At 61.2% G+C, this 23,165-nt stretch overlaps 1 protein-coding gene across 2 annotated transcripts in view; it reads right to left on the bottom strand.

Moving 5' to 3' along the window:
* LOC111160429 (regulatory associated protein of MTOR complex 1) overlaps positions 1-23,165 on the bottom strand; it is a 339,277-nt gene that overhangs the window by 33,770 nt on the left and 282,342 nt on the right. The window contains exons 15-21 of one of the 2 annotated variants that reach the window (XM_022523546.1): positions 22,203-22,268; positions 21,741-21,932; positions 21,345-21,485; positions 16,424-16,541; positions 15,382-15,522; positions 14,980-15,138; positions 6,090-6,208 (exon numbers count right to left, since the gene is read on the bottom strand). In XM_022523546.1, coding sequence (XP_022379254.1) covers positions 6,090-6,208; positions 14,980-15,138; positions 15,382-15,522; positions 16,424-16,541; positions 21,345-21,485; positions 21,741-21,932; positions 22,203-22,268 — 936 coding nt within the window. The remainder of the gene's footprint in view (positions 1-6,089; positions 6,209-14,979; positions 15,139-15,381; positions 15,523-16,423; positions 16,542-21,344; positions 21,486-21,740; positions 21,933-22,202; positions 22,269-23,165) is intronic. The other variant, XM_022523548.1, reaches the window with a different exon arrangement.

Raw genomic sequence — 23,165 nt, 5'->3', positions numbered from 1 at the left:
GTGGGCGGCTGTGGGGTCACGGCCTCAGGACTGCAGAAGGGGCCCCTTGGCCGGGGAGGTGGGCGGCTGTGGGGTCACGGCCTCAGGACTGCAGAAGGGGCCCCTTGGCCCCTTGGCCGTGGTGCTCGCGGCAGGAGGGCCCTGCAGGTGAAACTGTGTTTGTCCGCTCTTCTAGAACCAGGAGGCCCGAGGGCTGGCCCTCCTGGAGCTGCAGCCACGAGACCGTGCCAGGGTCAATGGCAAGTCGGGGCGCCGGGACCCCGCCCTGGGATGGCTGAGAACACTGCACCCCAGGGTTTGCTTTCCACCTTCCCCTGCAGGGGCTCACACTGTGTCCCGAGACACAGCACGTCGTGGACGGAGACGAGGTAGCAGGCTCTGGAAACCTCCTCCACGACATGCGCAGCGTGCGACATCTCCCTGCAGAGAAGGAGCTGAGCCAGCCTGAGACCAGCGCTCCGGGAAGTTGTTCAGGTTTGCGCGGATCGGGAAACCAGACGTGTGCTGGAGGAACACGTGACCAGGAAGTGCAGCGAGCGAGGGTGCTGACCGCTCGCCTGACGGCGTCCTTTCCCGGACGCTCTGCTGGGCGTGCAGGGCTGGCTGGGCAGGGGGCCTGCTGGCTCCGGACACCCCAGCTGAGAGGGCTCCAAGGGCAGCTGAGGCCACCCAGGTGACACTCGGGACAGGTGGTGGCTGAGGCAGCCATCGGGGCTTTCCGAGTGCAGTCAGTGCCAGACGGGGTCACAAAGTTGGCCGCCACTGCCGGGCCAAGCAGAACCTCGACCTTTGTAGGTGATGATGTAGGGCCACCCTACTTGGGGACCCTCGTGTGCCCTGGCCCCTCCCACAGCAGTCGGGATGCTGTACCTCCTACGTTCAGCCAACAGACAAAAACGGCAGAAAACAAAACAACTGTAAGACTATTCATTTACAGGACACCAGTGTCGCCCTGATAATCCACCACTCGGAAGAACAGCAAGAAAACTGAACCATAATCAACCTTTAAAAATCATGAAAAAAGCTTTTTTGAATTACAAAAGTTACATTGTGAACTTGCTTTTGCTTCGTCCTTAAATTACCTGGCCAGCTCCCTTCCCCCCAAAACCCAGGAGCCAAGCCATCCCCAAGTAACCAAGGGAGGTGAAGAACCCAAGAAACTGTCAACTCCCACGGGTCTCCCCGGAGTTCCAGCAGTGGCTGGGGGGACAGAAAGCCTCTGTGCTGAGATGCAGACCTTAGCAGAGCCCCCACCTTCCCTGCGACCCCGAGACCTTCCCACCTGCCTCTCCTGGGCCTGCTGCTAGCCTGCCACCCCTCAGGAGGCCTTGCGGACCAACTGGTCCTGGTCCCTCTGCCAGGACATCCCGGACAGGGTGTCCACAGCCCCATGTCCACACCATCCACACCCACGGCAGCTGCGCGGCTCTCCTTCCGTGTCCGTGTTAGAAATCCTGAGCGGTGGGCCTGCTGACAGCCTTCACACTAGTGATCACAGAGCGTCAGGCTTCGAGGAAGCTTTTTTTTAGCCTTTTTTCTAGGTTCTGATCTGCTGGATACACTTTGACTTGGCCTTGATAGGCCTGCAGGGATGAGTGCGAGGGGACCCGCCTGCGTGCAGACCTGATCTGGGGACACAGGGCACGGAGTGAGGCAGGGTGGCGAGCTGGGGAGCCGCAGTAGCTGTCTGGAGTGGCTCCTTCCTGCACTGGTCCCAGCCGTCGCTTCACACAGACAGCACACGGCCAGAGAAGGTCAGCAGGAGGGCAGTGGCACTTTCAGGCTCTGAACGGAGGACCGGGCCCGCCGTGAGCCCGTCAGCCCCACACAGTCTCCACCTTTGCTCATCCTTCTCGCGGTGAAGGCCCGTTACTCTCTGCTCCAGGATGTGGCCCTGAAGCCACTGGAGGGGCTGGTGTGCCCTCCCTGACAGGCGGAGTCCCGACGAGCAAGGCCGCAAGGAGGGGTGGTCATGGCTATAGGTCAAGCTCTCGTAGGTCCGCAACTGTTACTTTGATACAAGTGAATTCTCAGGTCAGATGTGTTCTCTGGGCCTGGGGCCAACACCGAAATGTTCACAGGGACACACGCGGCAGCGTATGCAGATACATGAGCCCGTCTCTGCTCTCTGCCCTGTGCAGCGATCGGGGCGTCTGGAGCAGGGGCCTGGGGCTGCGGCAGGCTCGCCTCCAGGTCCCCTTACTCTCTGGTTCTTCCACTGGAACGCGCCACCTCACAAGGGTACAGAGTCTGACCCAGCGCGGAGAAAGAGGCCCAGAAGCCGCGTAGATGACCTTGGACAGACGACTTCCCAGCGGCCAGACAGTCAGGTTCGGGCTTCCGGCTGCTCTTTTCTGGGGGAGTGCGGCACCTGCGGGACTGTGCAGCGGACGTCCTAGCCAGGACCTGGGCTCGTGGGGGAGAAAGTGCTTCTCACGAGGGTTATCTGGAGGGAATCTGGGGCTTCCCTCCAGCCCGCTGGCCGCTTGCTCACTGACAAGACACCTATAAAAGCCAAGTCTATTCACCCATAAGTCATTTTTCTGTCAGCTGCAGCTCCTAGATAAAGAACATAAGTCGGGGCACCTGGGTGGCTCAGTGGGTTAAGCCTCTGCCTTCGGCTCAGGTCATGATCTCAGGGTCCTAGGGTCGAGCCGGGCATCGGGCTCTCTGCTCGGCGGGAGCCTGCTTCCTCCTCTCTCTCTCTCTGCCTGCCTCTCTGCCTACTTGTGATCTCTGTCAAATAAATAAAATCTTAAAAAAAAAAAATAAAGAACGTAAGTCTCCATCCAGAAGGCTGAGTCCTAGGGAGTGCTCCGAGCACCAACAATGGTGACCAGCAGGAGGCACTGGCCCACGGTCATTGACGGGCACCGGAAAGCCTCAGTCCGTGGCCCCCAGGAAGAGAAGCCGGCAAGGTCGAGGCCAGAGAGTCTCAGCGGCCCCTTTCCAGGACCTGCTGCATGTGCACAGAGTAAGGAAGACAGAGAAGAAGGAGACACGCTCTGGCTCGCAGGACTACCGCGTCTACTATCCCGCAGGACCTACAACAAGCCCCACTCCACGGACGAGCTGGGGGAAGTGAAGTGATGGGCTTTAGGCTGAGGGACCGAGAACGGGTCCCATGGGCCTGGAGGGCCGCCCAGTACCTGGTGGCCATGACTCCATGTGCAGGACACACAGAAGGCCCAGGGCAGCATCTCTGTGAAACACATTCCTAGCAGCCACCCCAGAGTCACTGGGTTTGAGTCCCTGAGGGAACCAGCTCTCCTGGGGCTGTTCCTGCACCCGGCCTGGCAGGGCCCACCGGCCAGTGACTCTCAGGGACAGACCTACTTCCGTAAGCTAAGCTAGTCTGAGTGAAGATGCCGTCAGCCCTGGGTCTGCAGGGAGGTGGGGACGGACAGGTGCACAAGAAGGTGCGAATTATGTGCGCAGATGCCTCTCGGCACGGTCGGTTTGCGGGCAGATCGGCCAGATCGGCCTGCGGCTCCCGGGACCCGCACGGGCCTGACAGTTCTCGGGGTCCCTCCTCCTGGTGGAGGCAGCGGGAGGCCAGGGGGTGCATGGGGCGGCGGCCCGGGACAGGCGCAGCCAGCACTGTGCCTCTGAATCGTGGGGCTGGGGCAGCTGAGGGCCTTCCAGGGAGGAGCTGGGGAGCTGGCAGCCTTCAGGCAGCAGACAGATCATTCTGGGGGAGAGGCCGACCCGGAACTTCCACCTCCGGGAGCCGAAGGCCGTTTGACTCATGCGGAAAGAAGTCAGGATGATTACCCACGTACCACAGATCCCACGGGAAGATGGATGGAGAGGTGCCTGCGACAGGTGCCCTGCGTGTCGCTGGCCGTGAGGCTATGTGCAAACTCGCTGGGTGAAATCAGATTTGGGACGAGCACAGTGGGCTCCCCAGGTGCTGGCGGAGGCCGCTAACTCGGAGGAGGAGGGAGTCCCTGCACCCTGACGCGCTTCTATGAGAAACGTGAGAAGCTAACGCTGACGGAGAGTGGGGTTTCAATCGCAGTTTCTGTGGCACTTTAGAAGGTGCTGTTCTGGGGACGACCCCAACCTTCTTCGTGTTTCTTGTCTCTCAGGCCTTCAGTCTCTAAGAAAGGCATTCAGCCTTGAACGGCGCACGCTGACCTCTGATCTCCGTCACACCCAGCTGCGCGTTGTCCCACAGTAGGCACGGCGATCGCATTCTCGTTCCTTGGGTGTGGAGTCGTGGGCAGACCATTTTTAGGTGAGTTTATGTGCTGATCCATTTTCTCATAAATATTAAAAGTAGCTTTTATTATTATGTGTGACCCTGACATTTGAATGGTGGCAGCTCGAGATTTCCTTCTCAGAGTTTTCCCCAAACTACAGATGGCGGGAGTGGCACGGGGGAGGTGGCTGGGGCGACACAGTTCCCAGGGGTCATCTTGCTCTCCTTTGTACTTGCACATGGTTTGAAATTTTCCATAATAAAAAAAACTACAGGCAAAATGTAAACCCCAAGCCTGTGTGGAAAGGGGATATAAATACTTGAAATTAGGCCACAGCTCTTGAGCTGTGTGGGTTCCCAAGCTGGAAGCAATTTCTATATTTGAATACAGAATCCTACGGGGTATTCCAGAGTAATGAGGCGGTTTGACTCTGATGAACAAAAATTTGCCTTCAGAGTTGAATATAAAAAATAGGTCCATTTCTCTGTAAACCAAAATGTAATCTCCTCGTTGGTTACTAGAGTAGAACGTAAGACATTTTCTGTAATTAAACTGAGGACAAGAAAATGTTTCCTTCATGTTTATGCTTCCAAATCCTTCAGTAGCCGTGTTTGCCCTTAAAAGTGAACACACGCAGACACACCCACGGACGTACACCAAGACGCTCGCACACACAGGCTGTGCTGTCCCTGGGCAAGGCTCTGGGAAGCATGGACTCTGGAGGAGGCCCACCCTGATCTCTGTCCCTCCACCTGGGCATGCCCTTGGGCGTGCCAGCTGCATGCACTGGGACGTGTGTGTCTGTCTCCATCAGCACAGCAGGCAGAAAGCCACCTGCCCCTTTCAAGTATCTATTCGTGAGTGCCGCTCTGAAGGTATGAACGGCTCCGTTTCCGGTCGCTGTAACTGGCTGGTGTGGCTTTGCCTGGCAGGAGCAATTATATACACGGCGTTTAATTACCACGAAGCAGAGTGAGGGGAGTCTCTGGCTTACGGCTCCACACTTGACACATAATCCAAAAAGACATGGAGACGTGGTTTCTGGGCTTCACGTACTAGAGAGAGATTCCTAAGAGGAATGTATTTGACATCCTGACATCAGGTCTACTGCGATGAATTTATAGTCGTTAAATTTTAAAATTAGGCACTCAAATCGTATTTTTAAATAATTCAGGTTGATTTTTAGTAAGATTAACAGCATAAAAGCCACTGAAAAGTACAGTTACATAAGCTGAATATGGTTTCATCATGACCAGGATAATCAAGAGTGGGGGGGAATGACCGGAGCCGCTGATGAACACGCGGGTCACGGCTGTGCTGGCCACGGCCAGGAGGCTGTCCTAGGCCTCAGAGAGAAAAGGTCTCGAGGTGGCTGTGTGTCATACAGTTTCAGGCAAAGGTAATGACCACAGCTTCCATCTGAAGAGACTGGAATCAGAAGAGCAAGTTACACTCAGACTAAACAAAAGGAAGGAGATAATGAAGACAAATTGAGCTATTGATAAAATCGGACATAAAAAGCAACAAAGTAGTAATGAAACCAAAAGCTGGTTCTTCAAGGTTTCCTTTAGCCAGAACAGTTGTGAGTGGGAGGAGCCACAAATCACGGGTATTGGGAACGAAGGAGGCATCACTACAGACCACACTGACCCCGAGAGGATCACGAGGCTAACAGCAGCCCTTACCTAACGTCCTGGCACCCCAATACCACAGGATGGCACCCCAACTGAAGCTACCCATAAACAGAGACCGGGGTACGCTGTGAAGCGCTTGTCGGATATCTAAACCACAGTGTAGACCTGACAGTGCCCGGTGCTCCCTGCGTGCATATCTGTCACCGAGACACAGATTCGTGGGCTTCACCGGGAACTCCGTCACACGTACCTTGTAGGCGATGCTGTTGAGCACCTTCATGGCCAAGTCGGAAACATCTGGATAGGGATCCGCAGCCAGATGCAGTAAGACTCTCCAAATCTGAGTGTAAACGCTGTTGAAGGAAACACCTAGGAAAGAGAAACGGGGTGTTTCAGTAATAGGTAGCTGCCCATGTACTTGGCCGTCTTCTGGAGACCTGGCTGCTGCTGGGGACAGACACTTTAAAGAGCTGGGGCTAGGGGAGGCTTGTTTTTGTTTTCTGGTCAGGGGCCCAGAAATTCAGGGATCCCAGCTGGTAAACAGGCTTGATGACTTCATCTTCTGAGACTGGCTCTTCCTGAAGGAAAAGCGAGGTAGAGGCCGGCCTTCCTTGAAGCCCTGGCTGACTGGACGGTGCCGTCTCACTTCCGAAGACCCCTCGATTTTATGCTCAAGCTCCCAGGAGCCATGAGTATTGGACAGGAGTCCTGTGTACACCTTTCTTGCATTCAGGGTGTGTTCTGGGCTGTGACCACACGTGGTACTGTCCTGAGTTCCAGGAAATCACAAAGGGTATGCGTGACGTGACCCCAGCCCTCCAGGTCCCCACCAGGCTACACAATGTCCCGTCTGCAAAGCCGGACACCACGGCAGATGAGATAGGACATAAGCCTGGACAGGGTGCATCCCAGACATGAAGGAACAAATGTCACTGAGGGCCTTACCCGGGGGTCCACTCAGCCCTATTTAAGTCTCATGATCGCAGCTGCTGGCACTATCCTGGGTGTCACAGAGGGACAATGAGGCCCAGTGTCCAAAGGATGAAGGATTCAAATGCCCCCATCTGAGGTTCGGGCTGACACCACGTCTATAGCATGGCCACTGTGGTGGCTCTGGGAAAAGTGACTCCTTCTGTCAGGAGTGGGGCCAGGAGGCAAGGAGCCAGGACGGCTTTATGGAAGTGGCATGCAGGGGCTTTGAGGGGAAGCAGGACTGCTCTCCTGCAAAGACCTTCCTGAAGGGAAGTGAGCAGAGCCAACAACGGACTGTCACGGAGGTGATGGGAATTCACGGAGCATTTGGAGAAGCAGCACGACCATGACCTGGGTGTGCAAGTCAGAGAGAACAGGGGGGCAGCTCAGAGACCCAGGGGACAGAGCAGGTGGGGCTGGGTGCAGGCCTCTGTGGGGGGGGGGTCGTAGAACGGGGTCAGTGCAGGCAAGGAAGGAGAAGGGCAGCCCTGGGAGAGGCCACGTGAGCCACAGCTGGGACCGGGAAGCGCAGTGTGGATGCTGCACGCTTGAGCACTGCTGGGGGGAGCCTGGGGGCCAGACACAGGCAGGGTCCTGCTCCCACGGATGGCGTGATGAGCAGGAGACAGCAGTGTGGAACTGCATCCTTTTTATCTGGGGAAGCTGGACAGTTCATCGACAACTGCGTGTTTGGCCACAGAAAGCGATGCAATGAGCATTATTTGGATCTGCTGAGACCGTAGGTCAGCCTCCCGGCCAGTCCGAGCACCAGCGCAGAAGGACCTCAAGCATCATGAGTGCTGTTGGACCACGGAGTGTCTCCGATGGACGCGGCCCTGCACGCGGAGCAGGTCGCACTGGAGCATTCCAATCAGAGGCAGACTGGACGAAGGGCAGGGCCACACCCGCACAGCCGCACACCTGCTGCTGTGGAGTGGGGCGGGGGCAGCCCGTCTCTCTCGAGGTGCCTCAGGGCAACCATGAAGAAAGGCACGGCTGCGCGGCCAGGAGGGACGGCGGCAAGACATCGGGTGCTGCCGTCAGCGTTCTGCTCCGGTGCCGGCATGCAGATGGTGGCTCACATGGGCCTCATGGCCCAGGGGGTGGGACAGGGGCCCCTCGAGGGACCAGGGCTCCGCATGAATCTGGACTTCGGCTGGGGAGGTGTCAGCTGAGCGCACCCTCACTTGGAGGGAAGGTTGTGTCAGGGTGCGCAACCCACGCGGCAATGCATCCCATCTCACCGCACGCTTTATTCTGAGATGGGCACAGGCCAACACCTTTGACCCTGACCCCACGGCTGTAGGACAACCGTCCAGATCTACGACCAAAGTCTGAAGAAGCTGTTTGGCCCAGAGACTCTGGGAGCATTTCCCACCTTTGAACCTGACCCCACGGCTATAGGACAACCGTCCGGATCTACGACCAAAGTCTGAAGAAGCTGTTTGGCCCAGAGACTCTGGGAGCATTTCCTAAAGTCCACTTTCGCGTCATGGCGGAGCACCCGCCAGCAGGAGCTGCGCCCTGCACCACAGAAGCACCATGTCCGTGAAGACGCGGCTCCCACGTCACCTGCGCGGGGCTGCGGGGTCACGACCTGCAGGGACCGGGCAGTCACTTTTGCGGGGTCAGCGCACTCAGAAGGTAAAGGAGAACCACCCTCGTGGGGGGCAAGGGGGCCTCATCACCACCACTGACCCGGAGGCTCTTGGGAAGGGTCCTCAGACTTACCAGAGCCACTGCGTGCAGTCTACCCCCTCCATATGTTTTGGGCTCAGCTCCCCCGAAGTGTGGCCACCACGGGACAGAGGGCAGCACGGGGGTGTGCTCTAGATGACAGACCCCGCCATACTGTCACAACCCCCGGGGGGAGGGAGGACGGGGACGTGGTGCTAAGGAGCCTCGTTGCGCGTGTGCCTGTGGAAGAGTGGACACCCAACCAGGCGGACCCTGGCTCAGCGGTGCCTCTGGCGTGAGCGCGAGGACAGCGCACGGGGCTGTGGCGGCACAAGACCAGCACCAGCAAAGGGGAGGCACGTCCTGCACCGAGGAAGCAGGGGACATGGTGGCTGTTCCCACCCGTCACATCACAGAACGTTGATTTTTTTTATCACGGTTGTGGCCTTCCTTGCAGAAGATTTTGGCCTTGATTTAACAGCTGTGATTCAACGGAGAAGGAAAAGGCTCTAATTTTCGCCAGGGTCTTGGCCACAACGAATGGTGGAAGTATTTGCTGTGAAAGCAGGAAACCGGCGCAGAGAAGTGGTCTGTGCGTGCCACTGTCCCCAGTCCGGCCGCTGCGCTCTCGGCCTCGCCGTCCTGCTCTCAAAGCTGCCGCCCACCCGACACCAGGTTGCGAAGGAGCCGGCAGAGGCTGGAGCCCGGGAGAGGGGGCGTGGGATGCCCGAGGGGAGCCTTCTGGGCTGCTAAATGCTCCGACAGGACGCCCGTGTCTGCCACTCATCAGCTCCTTCCTCATGAGCGCAGAGAACCTATTTCCATGTCTAGACTGAAAGTAATAAAAGATCGTAACTGATGGCTTTTCATTTATTTTTCAGGGCAACGGCCACCGCTTTCCAAACAGCCTAAGATGTAAGAAAATTTCCTCAGAGCTCTGTGGCCAGCTCTGGACTTCCGAGTCCCCCGGGCTGGCCGAGCTGCGTGGAGAACGGAGAAGCGGGAGCTTGTCGCTCGCTCTGGGTCTCAGGGGTCCCCAACGCTGATGCGGAGAGCCTGTGCCCTGTCCAGCAACTGGCGTCCGAGGCCTGGGGACACTGCCCTTGGCCGTCCCTGTTGCCGGGCTGCCCCTGGTGACGGACCCCCTTCAGGGCCTTCCTCCCTCTGCCCATGGGAGGCGTGAACAGTTCTGGCCTGAGACCCCAAGGCCGGAGTTCCGCCTAGACTGGGTAGTCACCCTGTGTGCATAATCCTGTCCGCCATGATCCTCAGGGCCCCTATGAGACACACGTAATAATGGCCTTTAATCAAGGGCTGTGGCCATAAAAACATAACGGATGTGGCGTTGGGAAATGACGCCGTCCTCCCTCCACCACCGCTCCCTGCCGGCTGTGAGACATCAAACTAACGGGCTGTAAAGCCTCCCCCGGGATTGTGTGGCTCGTCTGGAGACGACTGCTCCCCCTGCTCCTGATGGATGGGGCCGCGCACTCCCCCCCCGCCCCTCTGCTTTTCGTGCTCGGAGCTCATGGCTATGGGGCCCCCAGGGCTGCTGGGGGCTCGTGAAGGCCTCCTGGTAGGACTTCTCAAGGTCGCGGGGAGATGAGGAGAGTGAGGGAGGAGATGCTCCTTCCTGGCCAGTCATGATGCAACAGGGACAAGCGGCCTCAGGACGAGCGGGATCCCCAGGGGCCCCAGTGGGAAGTCAGCTCTGCTCGCCAGGCCTCCTCCTCCAGTGGTACGGGCAGTACCCGTGACCCCCCAGTTCTGAGCAGGAACTTGGGCCCAGCTCTGGGCACACAGCCAGGCGGGGACAGGCTCCAGGCCGGCAAGAGCGCGATTCCTGGCCCTCCCTTCCCTGCCCACCTGTGGCTGGGCTTTGTCACAGGGGAGGACACTTCAGGTGGTATCAACCATCACAAAACTTGGCGAAGGAGTGACTGTCCCCCCTTGGCCAGGTCTCTGACTACGGCTAGCTGGTGCTTTGGAGGTGAGGCACTCACGGCCACCGCGGTCCGCTCCCGAGTCCCCAGAACAAAAATGACCCCCTCGCCCCTGCAGGCTGCTCCCGCGAAGAAGCAGAGTGACCGTCCCTGCCCCCAGGACCCAGGGCGTGGAGCAAGGGGACTGATGGGGCGGGGCGGGTGGGGTGCATCACGGGGACCCCTGATGTCAGGGGCTGTCTCTCCGCACCCCTCCCACTACCCCCTCTGGGCACACCGACGGGGTGAGCCTCGGGGCGGGAGGGGCACACGGGGCAGGCGGGGCACACGGGTCAGGAAGCGGCAGCTTCACCAACACTGAGTGATAAAGATGGGGAGTTCCGGTCATGGGGGGTCAGGGACCCCCCTCACCCTACCCCCGCAGGAATGCAGAATGTCACCAGCAGGGAGGACCAGGTGCTGCTGGTTTGGAGAGGCCGTGCGGTGAGTCAGAGAGGCTGTCCATGCCTCGCTCAGGGACCACCGTCCAGCCTGAGGGCAGAGGGCAGCGGTGGCGGCACGGGGTGTGGGTGGTGATGGTGAAGGTGCTGGCTGTTTGCAGGCCCAAGGCCTTGAGTCGGGAGCTGACGGCAAGTGCGGTGTTCACAGAGGCTTCTGTGCGAGGCCGCCATTGGACAAGCCTGGCAGTCGGTAGACACGCGGGCAGGATCTCAGGGGGGTCCTGGCATGCAGCGTGCTGAGACCGGCCCTGGGGTGGGGGAACCCAGAGATGGGGAGGACCGATGGGGGCCCACGTGGGAGTCAGGCCAGACGGCTGGGGAGTCAGGTGCGTGGGTTCCAGAGGCGAGGGGCTGCGGAGACCAGGCCCCGGCACAGCTCCGCGACGTCAGGCCGGCAGGCTTCGGGCGCCGCAGGGGTCCAGGCGGGGTCAAGGGAAGCCCGGGCCCGAATTCATTCCTGGACACGCGGCACAGCAGGCGAGACCACCAGGAGTGCCCACGGCAACAGAGCAACGAGGGGGCTACGAGGGGACCTGGAGGGGCTGGCGTTTCTGGAGAAGGTGGGAATAATGGACGTCCCTAGGTTGCCATGGTTTTGAAAACCTCTTTTGCAACATCCAGTGAGAGGCTAGAGAGACGGCCGTCCTCTGGCTGAAATGAAGGAAAAACCTGTCTTCGAGCGAGCGAGAGCTGTGAGCCACGGGACTCAGTGGGGCCATGTCGTAGGCGTGTGGTGGACGGGCCACGTCGTAGGCGTGTGGTGGACGGGCCACGTCGTAGGCGTGTGGTGGACGGGCCACGTCGTAGGCATGCGTGGACGGGAGCACTGGCTCAGGGGACGTGCTCGAAGCGGCTCCGTCAGCTCCGGCCTAGCTCAGAATTCTGACCGACACGCAGACGACGCTCGGCTTTCTCGGGGCGTCAGAACTTGTGAGCGAGGAGGCAGGGGCCGCCGGCTCCCTGGAGGAAGACAGCAGGCAGGGTAGAGGCGGGAGGGGCCCCGCGGTGCAGCCTGGAGAGGACGGTCCCTGCCTCTCCCGTGCCGCCGTGCTCTCCAGCCTGACGTGGCCTCCAATGACATTCTCCGTCCTTACAGCCATCGAGAAGCGCTTCCCCACCAGCACCCAGGACAGGAGGGTGTCCCTCATCAAGGGAGCAGCGCCGCGTCCCAGGCAGGACCCTGCACCTGCCCTGTGACGCGGCCCAAACCTGCTGTCGCCTCCACCGGCACACGCGGTCAAAGGCCCCAGAGACAGGGATCTGCAGGACCCTTTCGATGAAAGCTCTCAGAGGTCCCTTGATGACATGTGACTTGACTCTTTCTCACGTCGGTTCCATCTGACACGGGACAGACACTGTTTCTGCGAGTTCTGTGACCGTTTTGGCAGTTTCTTCTCCTGGCGGCCAGCGTGTGTGTGGGCAGGGGCCGCGGAGTGGGCTCACAGCCGCGGACACAGGCGGTACTGGACGGCAGGGCCACAAGGCACGGGGACACATGTCACGTGGCAGGACACAGCCAGGACGAGGCCCCGATGAAGGCGACAGGGAGGCTGATCAGGAGAAGCCCCTGGGAGCCAGCGCCAGGGGATGCCGGCCTGGGGGGGGCGAGGCCAGGATGCAGGGCCGAGGGACAGAGGGGAGTCACGGACAACACCTGGCTCTGGGCCGAGGACCTGGGTCCACCGTGCCCCCGCAGCGGAGGTGGGGCAGGAGTGGAGCTGCCCGGTGTGGTGACTGGCTTCAAAGTCAGGGGCGTTTCTGCGCTGACTTCTCCCACGGCGGCGTGGCCCGGAAGCCCGCGTGCTGGCCGCACTGGGAGCACTGCTGGATGAGCGAACGGGCCTCCCTGTCCCGAGAAGGAGCAGCAGGGGACGTTGCCGGGCCCCGCAGGGGCAGGAAGGGCACGTCCTGCACGCGGGCAAGCCACGGCCCGGCTGCTCGTTCTCGGATGGCTTGCAAAGGAAGAATGGTTTTTATACTCTTTAAAGTGGTTGGGGAAAAAAGTAAAAAGGAAAATAATGTTCCATGACCTGTGACTGTTTCAGGAAATTTACGTTTAAGTCCGTAAGTGAAGGCTGAGTGGAACACGGCCAGATTCACGTGTTTGCAGGCCACCTGCGAGACTGAAAACGCACGTTCTCTGGCCTCCTGCAGAGACTGTCTGCCAACCCGGCTCTGGCGAGGGTGGGGGCGGGGGTGGCCCTGACTCTGGGGGAGGGGCGGGCGGGGAGGGAGTGGTGCAGTGGCCGAGCTCACCTGGCTGGTGGTTGCAGCCACAGTGCGGCGCGCTTCTGTGTCCCCATTTGCCCGGGACTTCATGCTTCCTCGTTGTAGATACAAACACAGAAATACTAATTCAGAGTCACACCGACCTGGGTTTTAAGACTCCTGCGGGACCAGCCTGGAACTTGGCCACCACACACAGTGTTAATTCTAGTTCAAAACAAACACCCCGCACCGGACACTCAGAATGCGTTTTACTGGTGAGTCAGCAGAACTGCGTTCGGGCCAGGGGCCAGCCCTATGTCTTCTGGGCACCCGAGATATTTTAGCAAACAACCAAACACGTGAGTCTGCGATGTCATTTCTCAGTTTAGATGGGCAACTCAAGTCGGTTTTGAGCCACGTTCTTGGTCATGGGTCAGTGTGTTTGGTGAGCAAAGATCCCTTTCCGGTTCCTGCCACCCCGGGGGGCACGGTGGCCACGTCTGAAACCCACCGCCCGTCCAGGCCCCGAGGGGACGCCACCTGGACCCAACCTGCAGGGACTATAGTAGACGTCCTGAGCCCTGTTGCAGCGGGGTGCCAGACTGGTGTGGCTCACGCGGGGACAGCAGCCCTGACCCCTCCAGCTCAGGGCCGAAAGTCAGAAATACCGCCGTCGCCACGTGGTGTGGACAGTGTCAGCGCTAGGGCTCGGGGCTCACCACCGAAGTAAGCCGACGACTTAGAACCGATACAAGGACGGACGAGGGGCCGACCGGGAAACCACAGATGTGAGTGCTGGTGTCGGAACGCAGAAGAAAGCCCCAGTGTGTGAGCTATTTGCGTTCTCAGCTCCAGAAATGAAAATGCACAATGAAGGAAAGCTGAAGAAAAGGGAAGGGAGTAACGAAACAAAGTTATTGGAACAAAACGTAGAGATCTAATGAGGTAATGGACAAAGCAGAAGTTGGGACTGGGAGACACTGGGAAACAAACCAATGTCTTGCGGGATTAGTTGCAAACAAGGAGCAGAAGTACGCAAACGGCAACAGGAGTACGGGGGACGGCAGAGGGGACAAGGTCCGGAGAGCACTCGGCACAGCGCCCTGGAGCGAGAACATTCGGCTAAAATGGGCATCTTAAAACCACGTAAGGCGCTGCAGCTAACCTAGGAAGAAACGGCTAGAACAATCCTGTGGGGGTTAGACGGACGGGCTCCGGTCAGCCCTCTGCCGACAGGACGGGCGAGTCAACCTTGGCAGATGAGGGGGCTAGGGCAGCAGGCGAACGGCGCTTGGCTCAGAGAGAGCAGCGGGAAGGAGCCGCCCTGCGGGATGCGAGCCGCAGGACAGGTTTCCACGAAGTCTGAGCCCTGGGAGGGGCACCGTGCTTGGGGGTCACCGGACAGTGAAAGAGCACGGACACCGTGGCCAAGCTCTGGGGATTTGGCTTCATGTGTGATTTCTTAAGTCAGGAACGAAACACACATGGAGAATGTCCCATGAGCGTCCCTGCATTTTTACATGTAGAGTGTTTCTCTGCCCTTAGGTGTGGCGGCCGCTGCTCTGCCCTGGGTGCGACAGATAGGGTGTCTCCTGGGGCAGAGTCACTGCACGGCCAGCCACTGGGCTGTGGCAGACGGAAGCTTCTGGAAGCCTCCCCCCACACACCCAGAACGGCCTGTAGATCCCATCTCAGTGAAAGCGGCGGACACTCGCAGCCACCCACAGCCCCCGCGCCCCAGCTGACGCCTGCTCTCCCACCAGGACTACCCTGAGTGCCGCGTCCTGTGAGCCCCGGGGGCCAGCGAGGTGGGGAAGGGGGGACCGGCCACGGCACTCACCGATGAGGGAGTTGAGCGCAGAGTAGGAACTGACGCGGCGCATCTTGTCGATGGTCTCGAAGGACAGGATGTACTCCTCGCTCTCGGGGCTGCCCAGAGTGCTGCTGGCGCTGCTGCTCGTGCTGAGGTTTCCGGGGGAGAACGCCACCGAGCTGCCCGCTGGCCAGACAGCATGGTGGGGGCCGTCAGCACAGGTGCCTGGGACCAGACATGTGCCTCCCCCACCCCCCACCTCTCCTCTGCAGCGGCGCCTGTGCCACAGTGAGACCTTGGGGCCAGCAGGTGGGACAGCGGGACATGCCCTCAGGGCAGAGAAAGGGGCACGGCCCGGGTGTCCCTAAAGTTCTGGAGAATCCGACCCACGACTGTCCCAACCCAAGGACCCAATTCCCAGCGTCTCACATTCCTCTGTCAAGCTCAGGTTCTGCAAAGATTTGTTCAAGCTCCTGGCGGTGGTGACGGCTCGAATGTTTCCATAGGAACTCACGGAGCGGAGTCTGGGGGTGCACGGGCTGTCCCGCACTGGGGTCAGACTCCCACCCTCTGGGAGAGAGAAGAAAGAGTTAATGGTGGGCTCTGGGGGCAGCACACCCTGTTAGCGGGGAGGCCACCACAGCAGGTGACGGGAGCTCCCCCGGGGCCAGTGTGAACGGCGCCAGCAGGCTCACTGCTCAGCCGGCTAGACAAAGCCGGACATGGGCGCGCTGGGCGGGGGTGGGGGGGAGGTGCGCGAGCAAACAGAGCCCACGCTGGCTGTTGTGCGGGGACGCCGTTATCACAGACCTTTCAGAGCAGGCCTGGCGACCGGGGCTGCCCCGAGGGCAGCGCCAGGCACTCTGCAGCTTGGCTGAGGGCCCCTGGCCTACAGACAACAGCAGAGCAGTGGCGGCGGGGTCAGTGCCGCAGGCCCTCCCCTCTGCCGCCCGGTGCCCTCCTCCGGCACGCCAGCTGTTTCCACTAAGCAAGTTCATTTTCATTTCCCCTCCCCGATGTTCTGAAAGCAGTAAGGCTTTTGTTATTGGTCACGAGCCCTCCTTCCTGCGGAGAAGGCTGCGTTCTGGGGGAGGGGGCAGCCCAACACAAAGAAATAGAAATCCCGCAAAAAGGACAAACAAGAGAAAAGCTGCTGGCTAACGTGACTCATGAACAGGAAACCGACAACAGCTCATCGCAGGAAGAGCTGACGTGCGTTTCTGAGAGCGCCCCGGCACGCGTTCCGCTCTCCTTCAACATCTCTGGGGATGTGATTTCCAAAAACGATGAAAAGGAAGGAAAAGAGTCAGAGGGTCCGTGTGGCCCCCCTTCTATTCTGCTAAGTGCCTGGCAGGACAGGAGTCACAGGGACCACTTGGAGTGGGCAGTGAGCTCAGGCCCGGGTGCAAGGCAGGGCAGCTGTGGTCCTCACCCGGGGGCCCAGCTGGCTCCCCGCGCCACGGCGCTGTACCTGCGGTCGCCGGAGAAGGCAGGGGGTAGTTCTTCTCTTCCTCCATGAACTGCAAGGCCACTGTGCAGAAATTGCTTTCGTACTGAACGACAAGATGACTCAGGGCCACCACCAGCTCCTGCCGAGAGGGACAAGGACAATAACACACACTTACGGCGGCTGGAGAGGACTGCGAAAAAGCAATGAGGTCGAGAGTTCACGCCAAGCGCTCGCGTCACTGTAGGAAAAAGAAAGGTTAAGACAAGCTCTGCACTCAGTGTTGGCAATAGGGACAGGCCCTTCCCGGGAGGCACGTGGGGGTGTCCAGAGGGAGCAGGAGCCTCCGGACAAGCCCTGAGTGGCACAGGTGTGAATGGGACCCCCCGGGGGACAGAGGTGTGAATGACACCCTCCGGGGGGTGGTGGATCAATCTGAGACCCGGGCTGATGAAGCCCTGCCGCTGGTGAGCCGTCTGAACTCCGGGCGCATTAAAGCGGAACCCGGCCGACAAGCCAGGGCACGCTCCTTTCGTTCAATGCAAAACTTGGAAAGATAAATTAGTTTCCAGTCCCTGAAAGGCAAGAAAGTTCTACATGACCCAGGCCTGGCTGCCTGAGGAGAGGAACGCAGCAGACCTGTTGCATGACCGCCTGGGGCCCCTGGTTTTCACGCGAACCCCTGGTTTTCACGCGGGGCAGTTCTGTGCAGGCGCCCGGCTCTGCATGGTGCCTGGGACCGTCTTGGCGGCTGCCCCCTCCTCTCCTGCGTGGGTCTCTCTCGCCTTAACCCTGCATGGGCCTCTCACCTCCTCCTTTTGCGTCCGTGCACCACACGGCTCCCAAACCCACCCCCCGCGTCCCCCCCCCTTCAAGCTCAATCTGCCCAGAGTCTGACTGCGTGAACCCCCCGTGTTCGCCTGCTCATGCCCACTGCGGACACCCCGTCTGGCACCCGTCTGCGGCACTGGCATGCCTGCCCACGCCCCCTGCAGCCCGGAGCACGTGCCTGGTGGTCGCTCCCAGCAAACCAGCAGCCTGTACTGTCTTCGAAGAGCACCGACTCTCCCCGTCACCCTGATGCGAGGCACGGAAAACCCGTGCTGGGCCCTGGACCATGAACTCGCACCCAGGTCCTGGACACTCTGGTGCAGGGAACGCCATCAAAGGTCAAACACTGAGATCATTGCCCACGCCCGGTGGCTCTGGGCCAAGCACATCCTGCTGGGGTGGCGGCCACTACAAGTAGCCACAGCTGGTGACGGGCTCTTGGTACGTGTCTGACCACAAAATGTAGATGTGGGGTTAGTTCTGGCAAGGACGCACAGGCTTCCGGAGGCCTCTTCCGGAAGAGGTTCAACATGGGCACCCAGCACCCCCGAGACACGTGGCCCGGCACCCCTGAGACATGTGGCCCAGCCCCTCTGGCCAGCAGCACCTCTCAGCCTCATATGGCAGGGTCAGTCCCACCTTCTTCCCAACCTCCTGCCTTCTGCTCACACGCAGAACAAAATAAGGCCTTGCCCACCTGGGTCCCGGCCGCCCCCGGCCCCTTGTGCCCACCATCCTCAATCTTGCATGGACTCTTGAAGGGGACACCACCCCACCCCTTCTGTCCCCTCGGCCTGGAAAGGCCTCCCCAGTGCACCCCATGTTTCCTTCAGGTCTTCGCTCAGACACCTCCCCGAGTGCCCTGAGTTCGTCCAGGCCCCCCACAGACACACTCTGCCTTCATCCGGTTCGCCTCCTCAGAGGGTGGCCACCCCCGCCGCGTCACACACGGGTCTGTTCAGTCTCCGGCTTGTCCCACATCCAAGTGCAAGCTCTTGGGAGGGGACCCAGGTTCAGTTCCCAGCGGGTATCAGGCAACCTGGCGACCCGGGGCCCAGCACGCAGGTGCCGGATGAGCGCACCAAAAGGACAGAACCTCTCCCTTCAAACACCTTCTAATCTCCAGCACAGGTCCGCTTCACTGAGCGTCCCAGGACTCAGGGGTCGCATTCCTGGGCACCTGCACTGCCCCGCGGGGAGTGCATGCTCGTGTGGTTGCCTGGAAGGTGGGGCCGCACATCTTCCCAGGGTCCTCCCTGCCGCCGTGTGCTGGCTGCCACCTCCTCGCTTGCTCCCCGAGGGCCACCCACTGCAACTTCCCAGTAGAACACGACTGCCTGACACCTGGTGGCCTGCGGCCACGATGTAACCGCGGCGAGACGGAGCCGTGTCGGGGCAGCACGTCTGCTCCCACAGGTGCGCCCTCCGAGCCTGCCACCAGCTGTGGGTGCTCTGGCCCGGGCAGCTTCCCCCCCTCGTCTCCGCCAGGGACCTGGGTCCTGGGGTGCTGACGCGTCTCGCCAGTCTCGCTCGGGCTCAGATGTGCTGGTGAAGGAGGTGGACGCGGACGTGGGGCTGGATGGGGACAGACTGGCACCCCCGCCCGGCCCTTCTGAGGAGGTGGGGGCACCGGTGGACCGGACAGGCCACCCTTTGTCCTTCAGAGACAGGTTCCCACCCGGGGGCATCTGGGAGGCTGGGGTGGTTGTGCTGATGCCGATTTTACCCGGCAGGGCCGGGAGGCATCCGCAGCACTCAGTGGGGAGGCAACACGCGCTCTGACAAACAGGTCGTCTAGTCCATACCGAGTACACATGACTTGATGGAAGCCCCCCCATCCCTGCTTCTCTCGCACTGTGAGCTGGACACAGCAGCGGCTGGCTGCCCACGTGACCAGGGTCCGAGCTGCAGGTCGCAGCCCAAGACCCTGACCGGGGCCCCGCAGCACGGTCTCCTGGACCAGCAGGCTGAGCCCGAGCTCCCTCAGAGTGCCACGTGCCACGCCAGTCCCGCCACATGGCTCTGGCCAAGGAGAAAACCCAGTGCCAGCGGCGCTGGGGTTCCGCAGCCAGGGGAGGGCCGCTCCCTGAACGGGCGCCACTTCCCCCGCTAAGCCTCGCCTGCCCGCCCCGCTCGGATGGCACCAAGTGCTGCTCCGTCCCCAAAGCCCCCACGTTCCCGTAGCAAACATGGCTTTGTTGGCTTATGTAACAGGCCTGCTGGGGGCTGTGTGCACCCCGTTAGAGCACAAACTTCCTGAACGCAGGGCAGGGCCCCAAGGCCTCCCCAAGGACCTGGAGCGCGGCACTCAAGCGTCTGCTGGAAGAATGAAGTACTTGGGCAGGCGCGCCCCCCACGCACAGGGGCCGGTGGCGATGAACCCTCCCCCTCATCCCCCTCATGCCCGTGCCGCCCCCAGCACCGCCCCTCCTGCTGCTCGCTGCCACAGCCACTTGAACGGCAGGTAGCCCGGGTCCGCCATGGGACTTCACACCTCTGGACCTTTGCACATACTCTGCCTGCCCTACCCGCTCTCCCTGTCCCTCACCTCCCCGGCTCCTGGCTGCTCGGGGACGAGCTCCCATCTGTGGAAGACTTCGTGACCCCACGTCCCCAGCGAAGCAGGGTAGGTGCCACTCTGACCTGTTCCCGAGAGCTCTGCGCCCACCGCTGAGGTCCTGCGTGTTTGCGGACACTCTAGCACCGCCGCTGGTTTCCGCGTCTGCCCCTTGAAGGCAGGCTCATCTTCTACTCTGCGCTCCAGGGCCTGGGATGCTAAGAGCTCGCATGCCGAGCCCGGGATGGAGGAGCACGTGGGAAGGAAAGCCGTCCTCTGCCTCCAGATGGGGCACGTCAGTGGGACGGGCTCCGACATGCAGCTAACAGGCAAGGCAGACGGCGATGTGCCCTCAGGAGAGGCCTGACTATACCTGGGACAGGGGTGGCGTCCAGCCAGGACTGGGATGCCAGGGGCTGCGCGAAGGCACTTAGACATCCCTGTGACTTCGGTGGCCACTGTCTCAACACTGGAAACCGAGAGGGACAGTCTTGCCGTTTTTATTAATGTTCTTTGTTATTTTTAAGATTTTCTGGAAAGAAGGAAAAAAACTTTCCTTCTTTAAAAGGGATTTTAATGGACAATTAAAGAAACCGCTATGTGCCGGCCCGACCAGCGGCTCCGAGTATAGGCACTTCGCCGGCCTGCAGGAGAGGAGCCGCCAGCAAGAACGCGCGGGCCAGTGAAACAGGATCGACACCGGGGTCTTATGCCGCATTCCCGCTGCGGTGCAGGGCCGTCGGGCACATGAGCAACGGCCTCATCGCCCCCTGAAGGGAACACGAGGGAGAGACTGAGTCCTCCCATGTGTCGAGTCTGCCTGACGGGAACTTGCCCAGACTCCGTCCCTCCCAGGAGAACCAGGGGGGTCCAAAGGGACCAACGGCCCCAGGCCACACGCAGCCTCCCTCGGCCCCATGCGGGGGTCTCAGGCCGGCCCGTGCGCAGCGCCGTGTGAACACGAGCCACCCACGGGAGAACCGCCTCGGAGGCACGGGCAGCCTTCCAAGGTCACCAGCGAACCGCGCGGGTCCCGGTGGCGCTGCCGCCTGGGGTGGGGGGCGCCTAGCTGAGGCTGGGCCAACTCTGGACGGAGGTGTGAGGTCTTGGCCGGGAATCCGTGGTATTTCCACACTGCACAGACGAGTACGAGCTCTCAACGTGAGGAGCGCTCCGCTCAGCTGCGGACGAACACGGGGGCGGGGAGGGGAGCACGCCACACAAACCTTGCCGGCGGGCTGTGCGCGTCTACCGCTCTTTTGAGTCTCCGGGGGTGTGTGTGCTGCTCCCGGGCGGGAAGGAGCCTAGTCTACAAGCTGCTGGAGACGCAGCCCTGTTAAATGCCTTTAAATGAAGCAAACACACGGGTATCTGGTGAAGAAACGCACTTTGTAGAGAATTAAACACACATTTAAAGGTCTGCTCTGTCAAGGGTGCGCGCCAGTGGGAGACAAGGGCTCGCGGCGGCGGTCAGGGTCGCCGGCTCAGACCCCCGGGCGCCACGGGAGACCGGCTGCAAGGCGCTCTGCTGCCGCCTGCGACCTGCGGGCCACGCACCTTGCGGACCACGGGGCTTCCGTCGTTGATCAGCTGGGCCAGCATCATGGCCACGTTGTGGTCGATGGTGGTCGAGTGGTCAGTCCTCTCTGCAGAGTTGCCCACGAATGTGCCAAGGGCGAAGACGGCTGCGCAGCGCACCTGCAAGACGGGCCGGACAGCGGTCAGGCCGCAGTGGGCGGTGGGGTTGCGCCCCCGCATGGGGTCACCTGTCCCGATGGGGCAGCAGGGCACGGGGAGGCGGCAGAGCACCAACGGGCACCGAGAGAGCTGTCGGGGAGCGAGGGACGTGGGGGCCTGACCGCGTGGCGGCATAGTCTCTCGGCATCCCCAGGTCGCCCCCCCTCCCCCTGCCAAGAGGCGGCCTCTGCTGGCCGGGACATGCCGGCGGCTCACCTCAGGGATGGGGTCCGAGAGGAGGCTGCAGAGCTTCTCGTGCGCGCTGTCCCTCACGCCGCACCACCTGGCCGAGTCAAAGTTCTGCCAGATGCGGCCCAGGCAGATGGCCACCCACTGGCGCAGCAGGGGGTGGGGGTCGTTGAGCTGCTCCAGGCAGATGGCGATCAAGTTTCCCTGGAGGCAGGCTTCCTGCAGGAAGGCAGACGGCAGCCAGCGGTCACCCCTGACCCAGGGTAGTGGGGGGCGCCAGTGGGGTTCGTGGCGCCGTTGCTCGGGGAAACGCCCACATGGCAGCTTAGATCAGTTTTCCTCCTTCCAGATGCCGCCCATTGCCGCGTACCTGTGCGCGGCGGCTACACACAGGCCCCCCGCCGGCGCCCCCTTCTGAGGGAGAACACGGACGGGAAACAGGGTGGCGGGGCCAGGAGGCCCTGGGGGGCGGGCAGCTGCGGCACTTACCTGCCCCGTGTTGTAGCTGTTGACGATCACGGCGAGGATGAAGGCCGTCATGGTCCGGTGTTCGGCCTAGAAGACAGAAGGCTGGTTTCGCTCTCGCCCGCAGCGGAAACCCATCCTTCCCCGAGCACGGCAGAGCTCTCCTTCCCGAACTCTGTGAGGAGCCCGGGGCCCACTCGCGCGGGTCGGTCTCCTGCGCACCGGGGTCTACAGACGAGAGGAGCCGGTGAAGAGGGGACGGCGGCTTCGGGCTTGGAGCCTCTGAGTGCAGGTTGTCCCCCAAAGTGCGAATGCTGCACGACAGGCGCGTCCGCCGTGGCGCCACGTGGGCAGAGGGCCGTCCCGCCGGTGGGAAGCGCCCGACCACGCCCCCGTGCCCCCTTGCCCGAGCCGTGCCGCACGCTGCCCTCGCCGCACACACCGGTGGGGAACGCGTGGATCCCCCTCCTAACTCAGTTCCCAGCTCTCTCTCGTGGCCTCCTGTCGCGTGGGCCGGTCTTCACGCTGCCCTTCCCTCTGTGGGCCTGTGGCCCTCCTGAAGGGGAGCCAGTCAGCCTATCCCAGTGGTGCTGTGGGGCCTCATGTTTTTCACGCGCACCCTGAGCGGAGCCTGACACGGATCCTTCTTGCTCTCGCCCTCAGATGCGTCGAGGCCACTACAGGGCCGATGCCAGCCTTCTCCCTCCGCCTTAATCCCTCAGGTCCGTGAGGACCGCCGTCCATGTCCGCAGCTGGTGCGCACTCCGATGCGCCAACAGGTTCACCAGTTCCTCAGTCTTGTGCTGCTGCTGTGTCCCGTGGCACCATCTTCACACGGGTCTGCACTGGGGGTCCACATGCGGCGGGCTCTGAGCCTCTGACCACGTGTCCTGAACACGGTGAGAGGTGGCGGAGGGTCCCAGGGTGACGGTCCGTTTCCTCTGGCGCCAGCGTCCACCGCCCGCTGAAGCGGCCCGCTGCTGTGCA

The sequence above is a fragment of the Enhydra lutris genome, unplaced genomic scaffold (genome assembly GCF_002288905.1).
Source record: "Enhydra lutris kenyoni isolate GAN:26980312 unplaced genomic scaffold, ASM228890v2 scaffoldscaffold75, whole genome shotgun sequence".
In the NCBI taxonomy this organism is placed as follows: Eukaryota; Metazoa; Chordata; class Mammalia; order Carnivora; family Mustelidae; genus Enhydra; species Enhydra lutris.
This window is presented reverse-complemented; position numbering and strand designations above follow the sequence as displayed.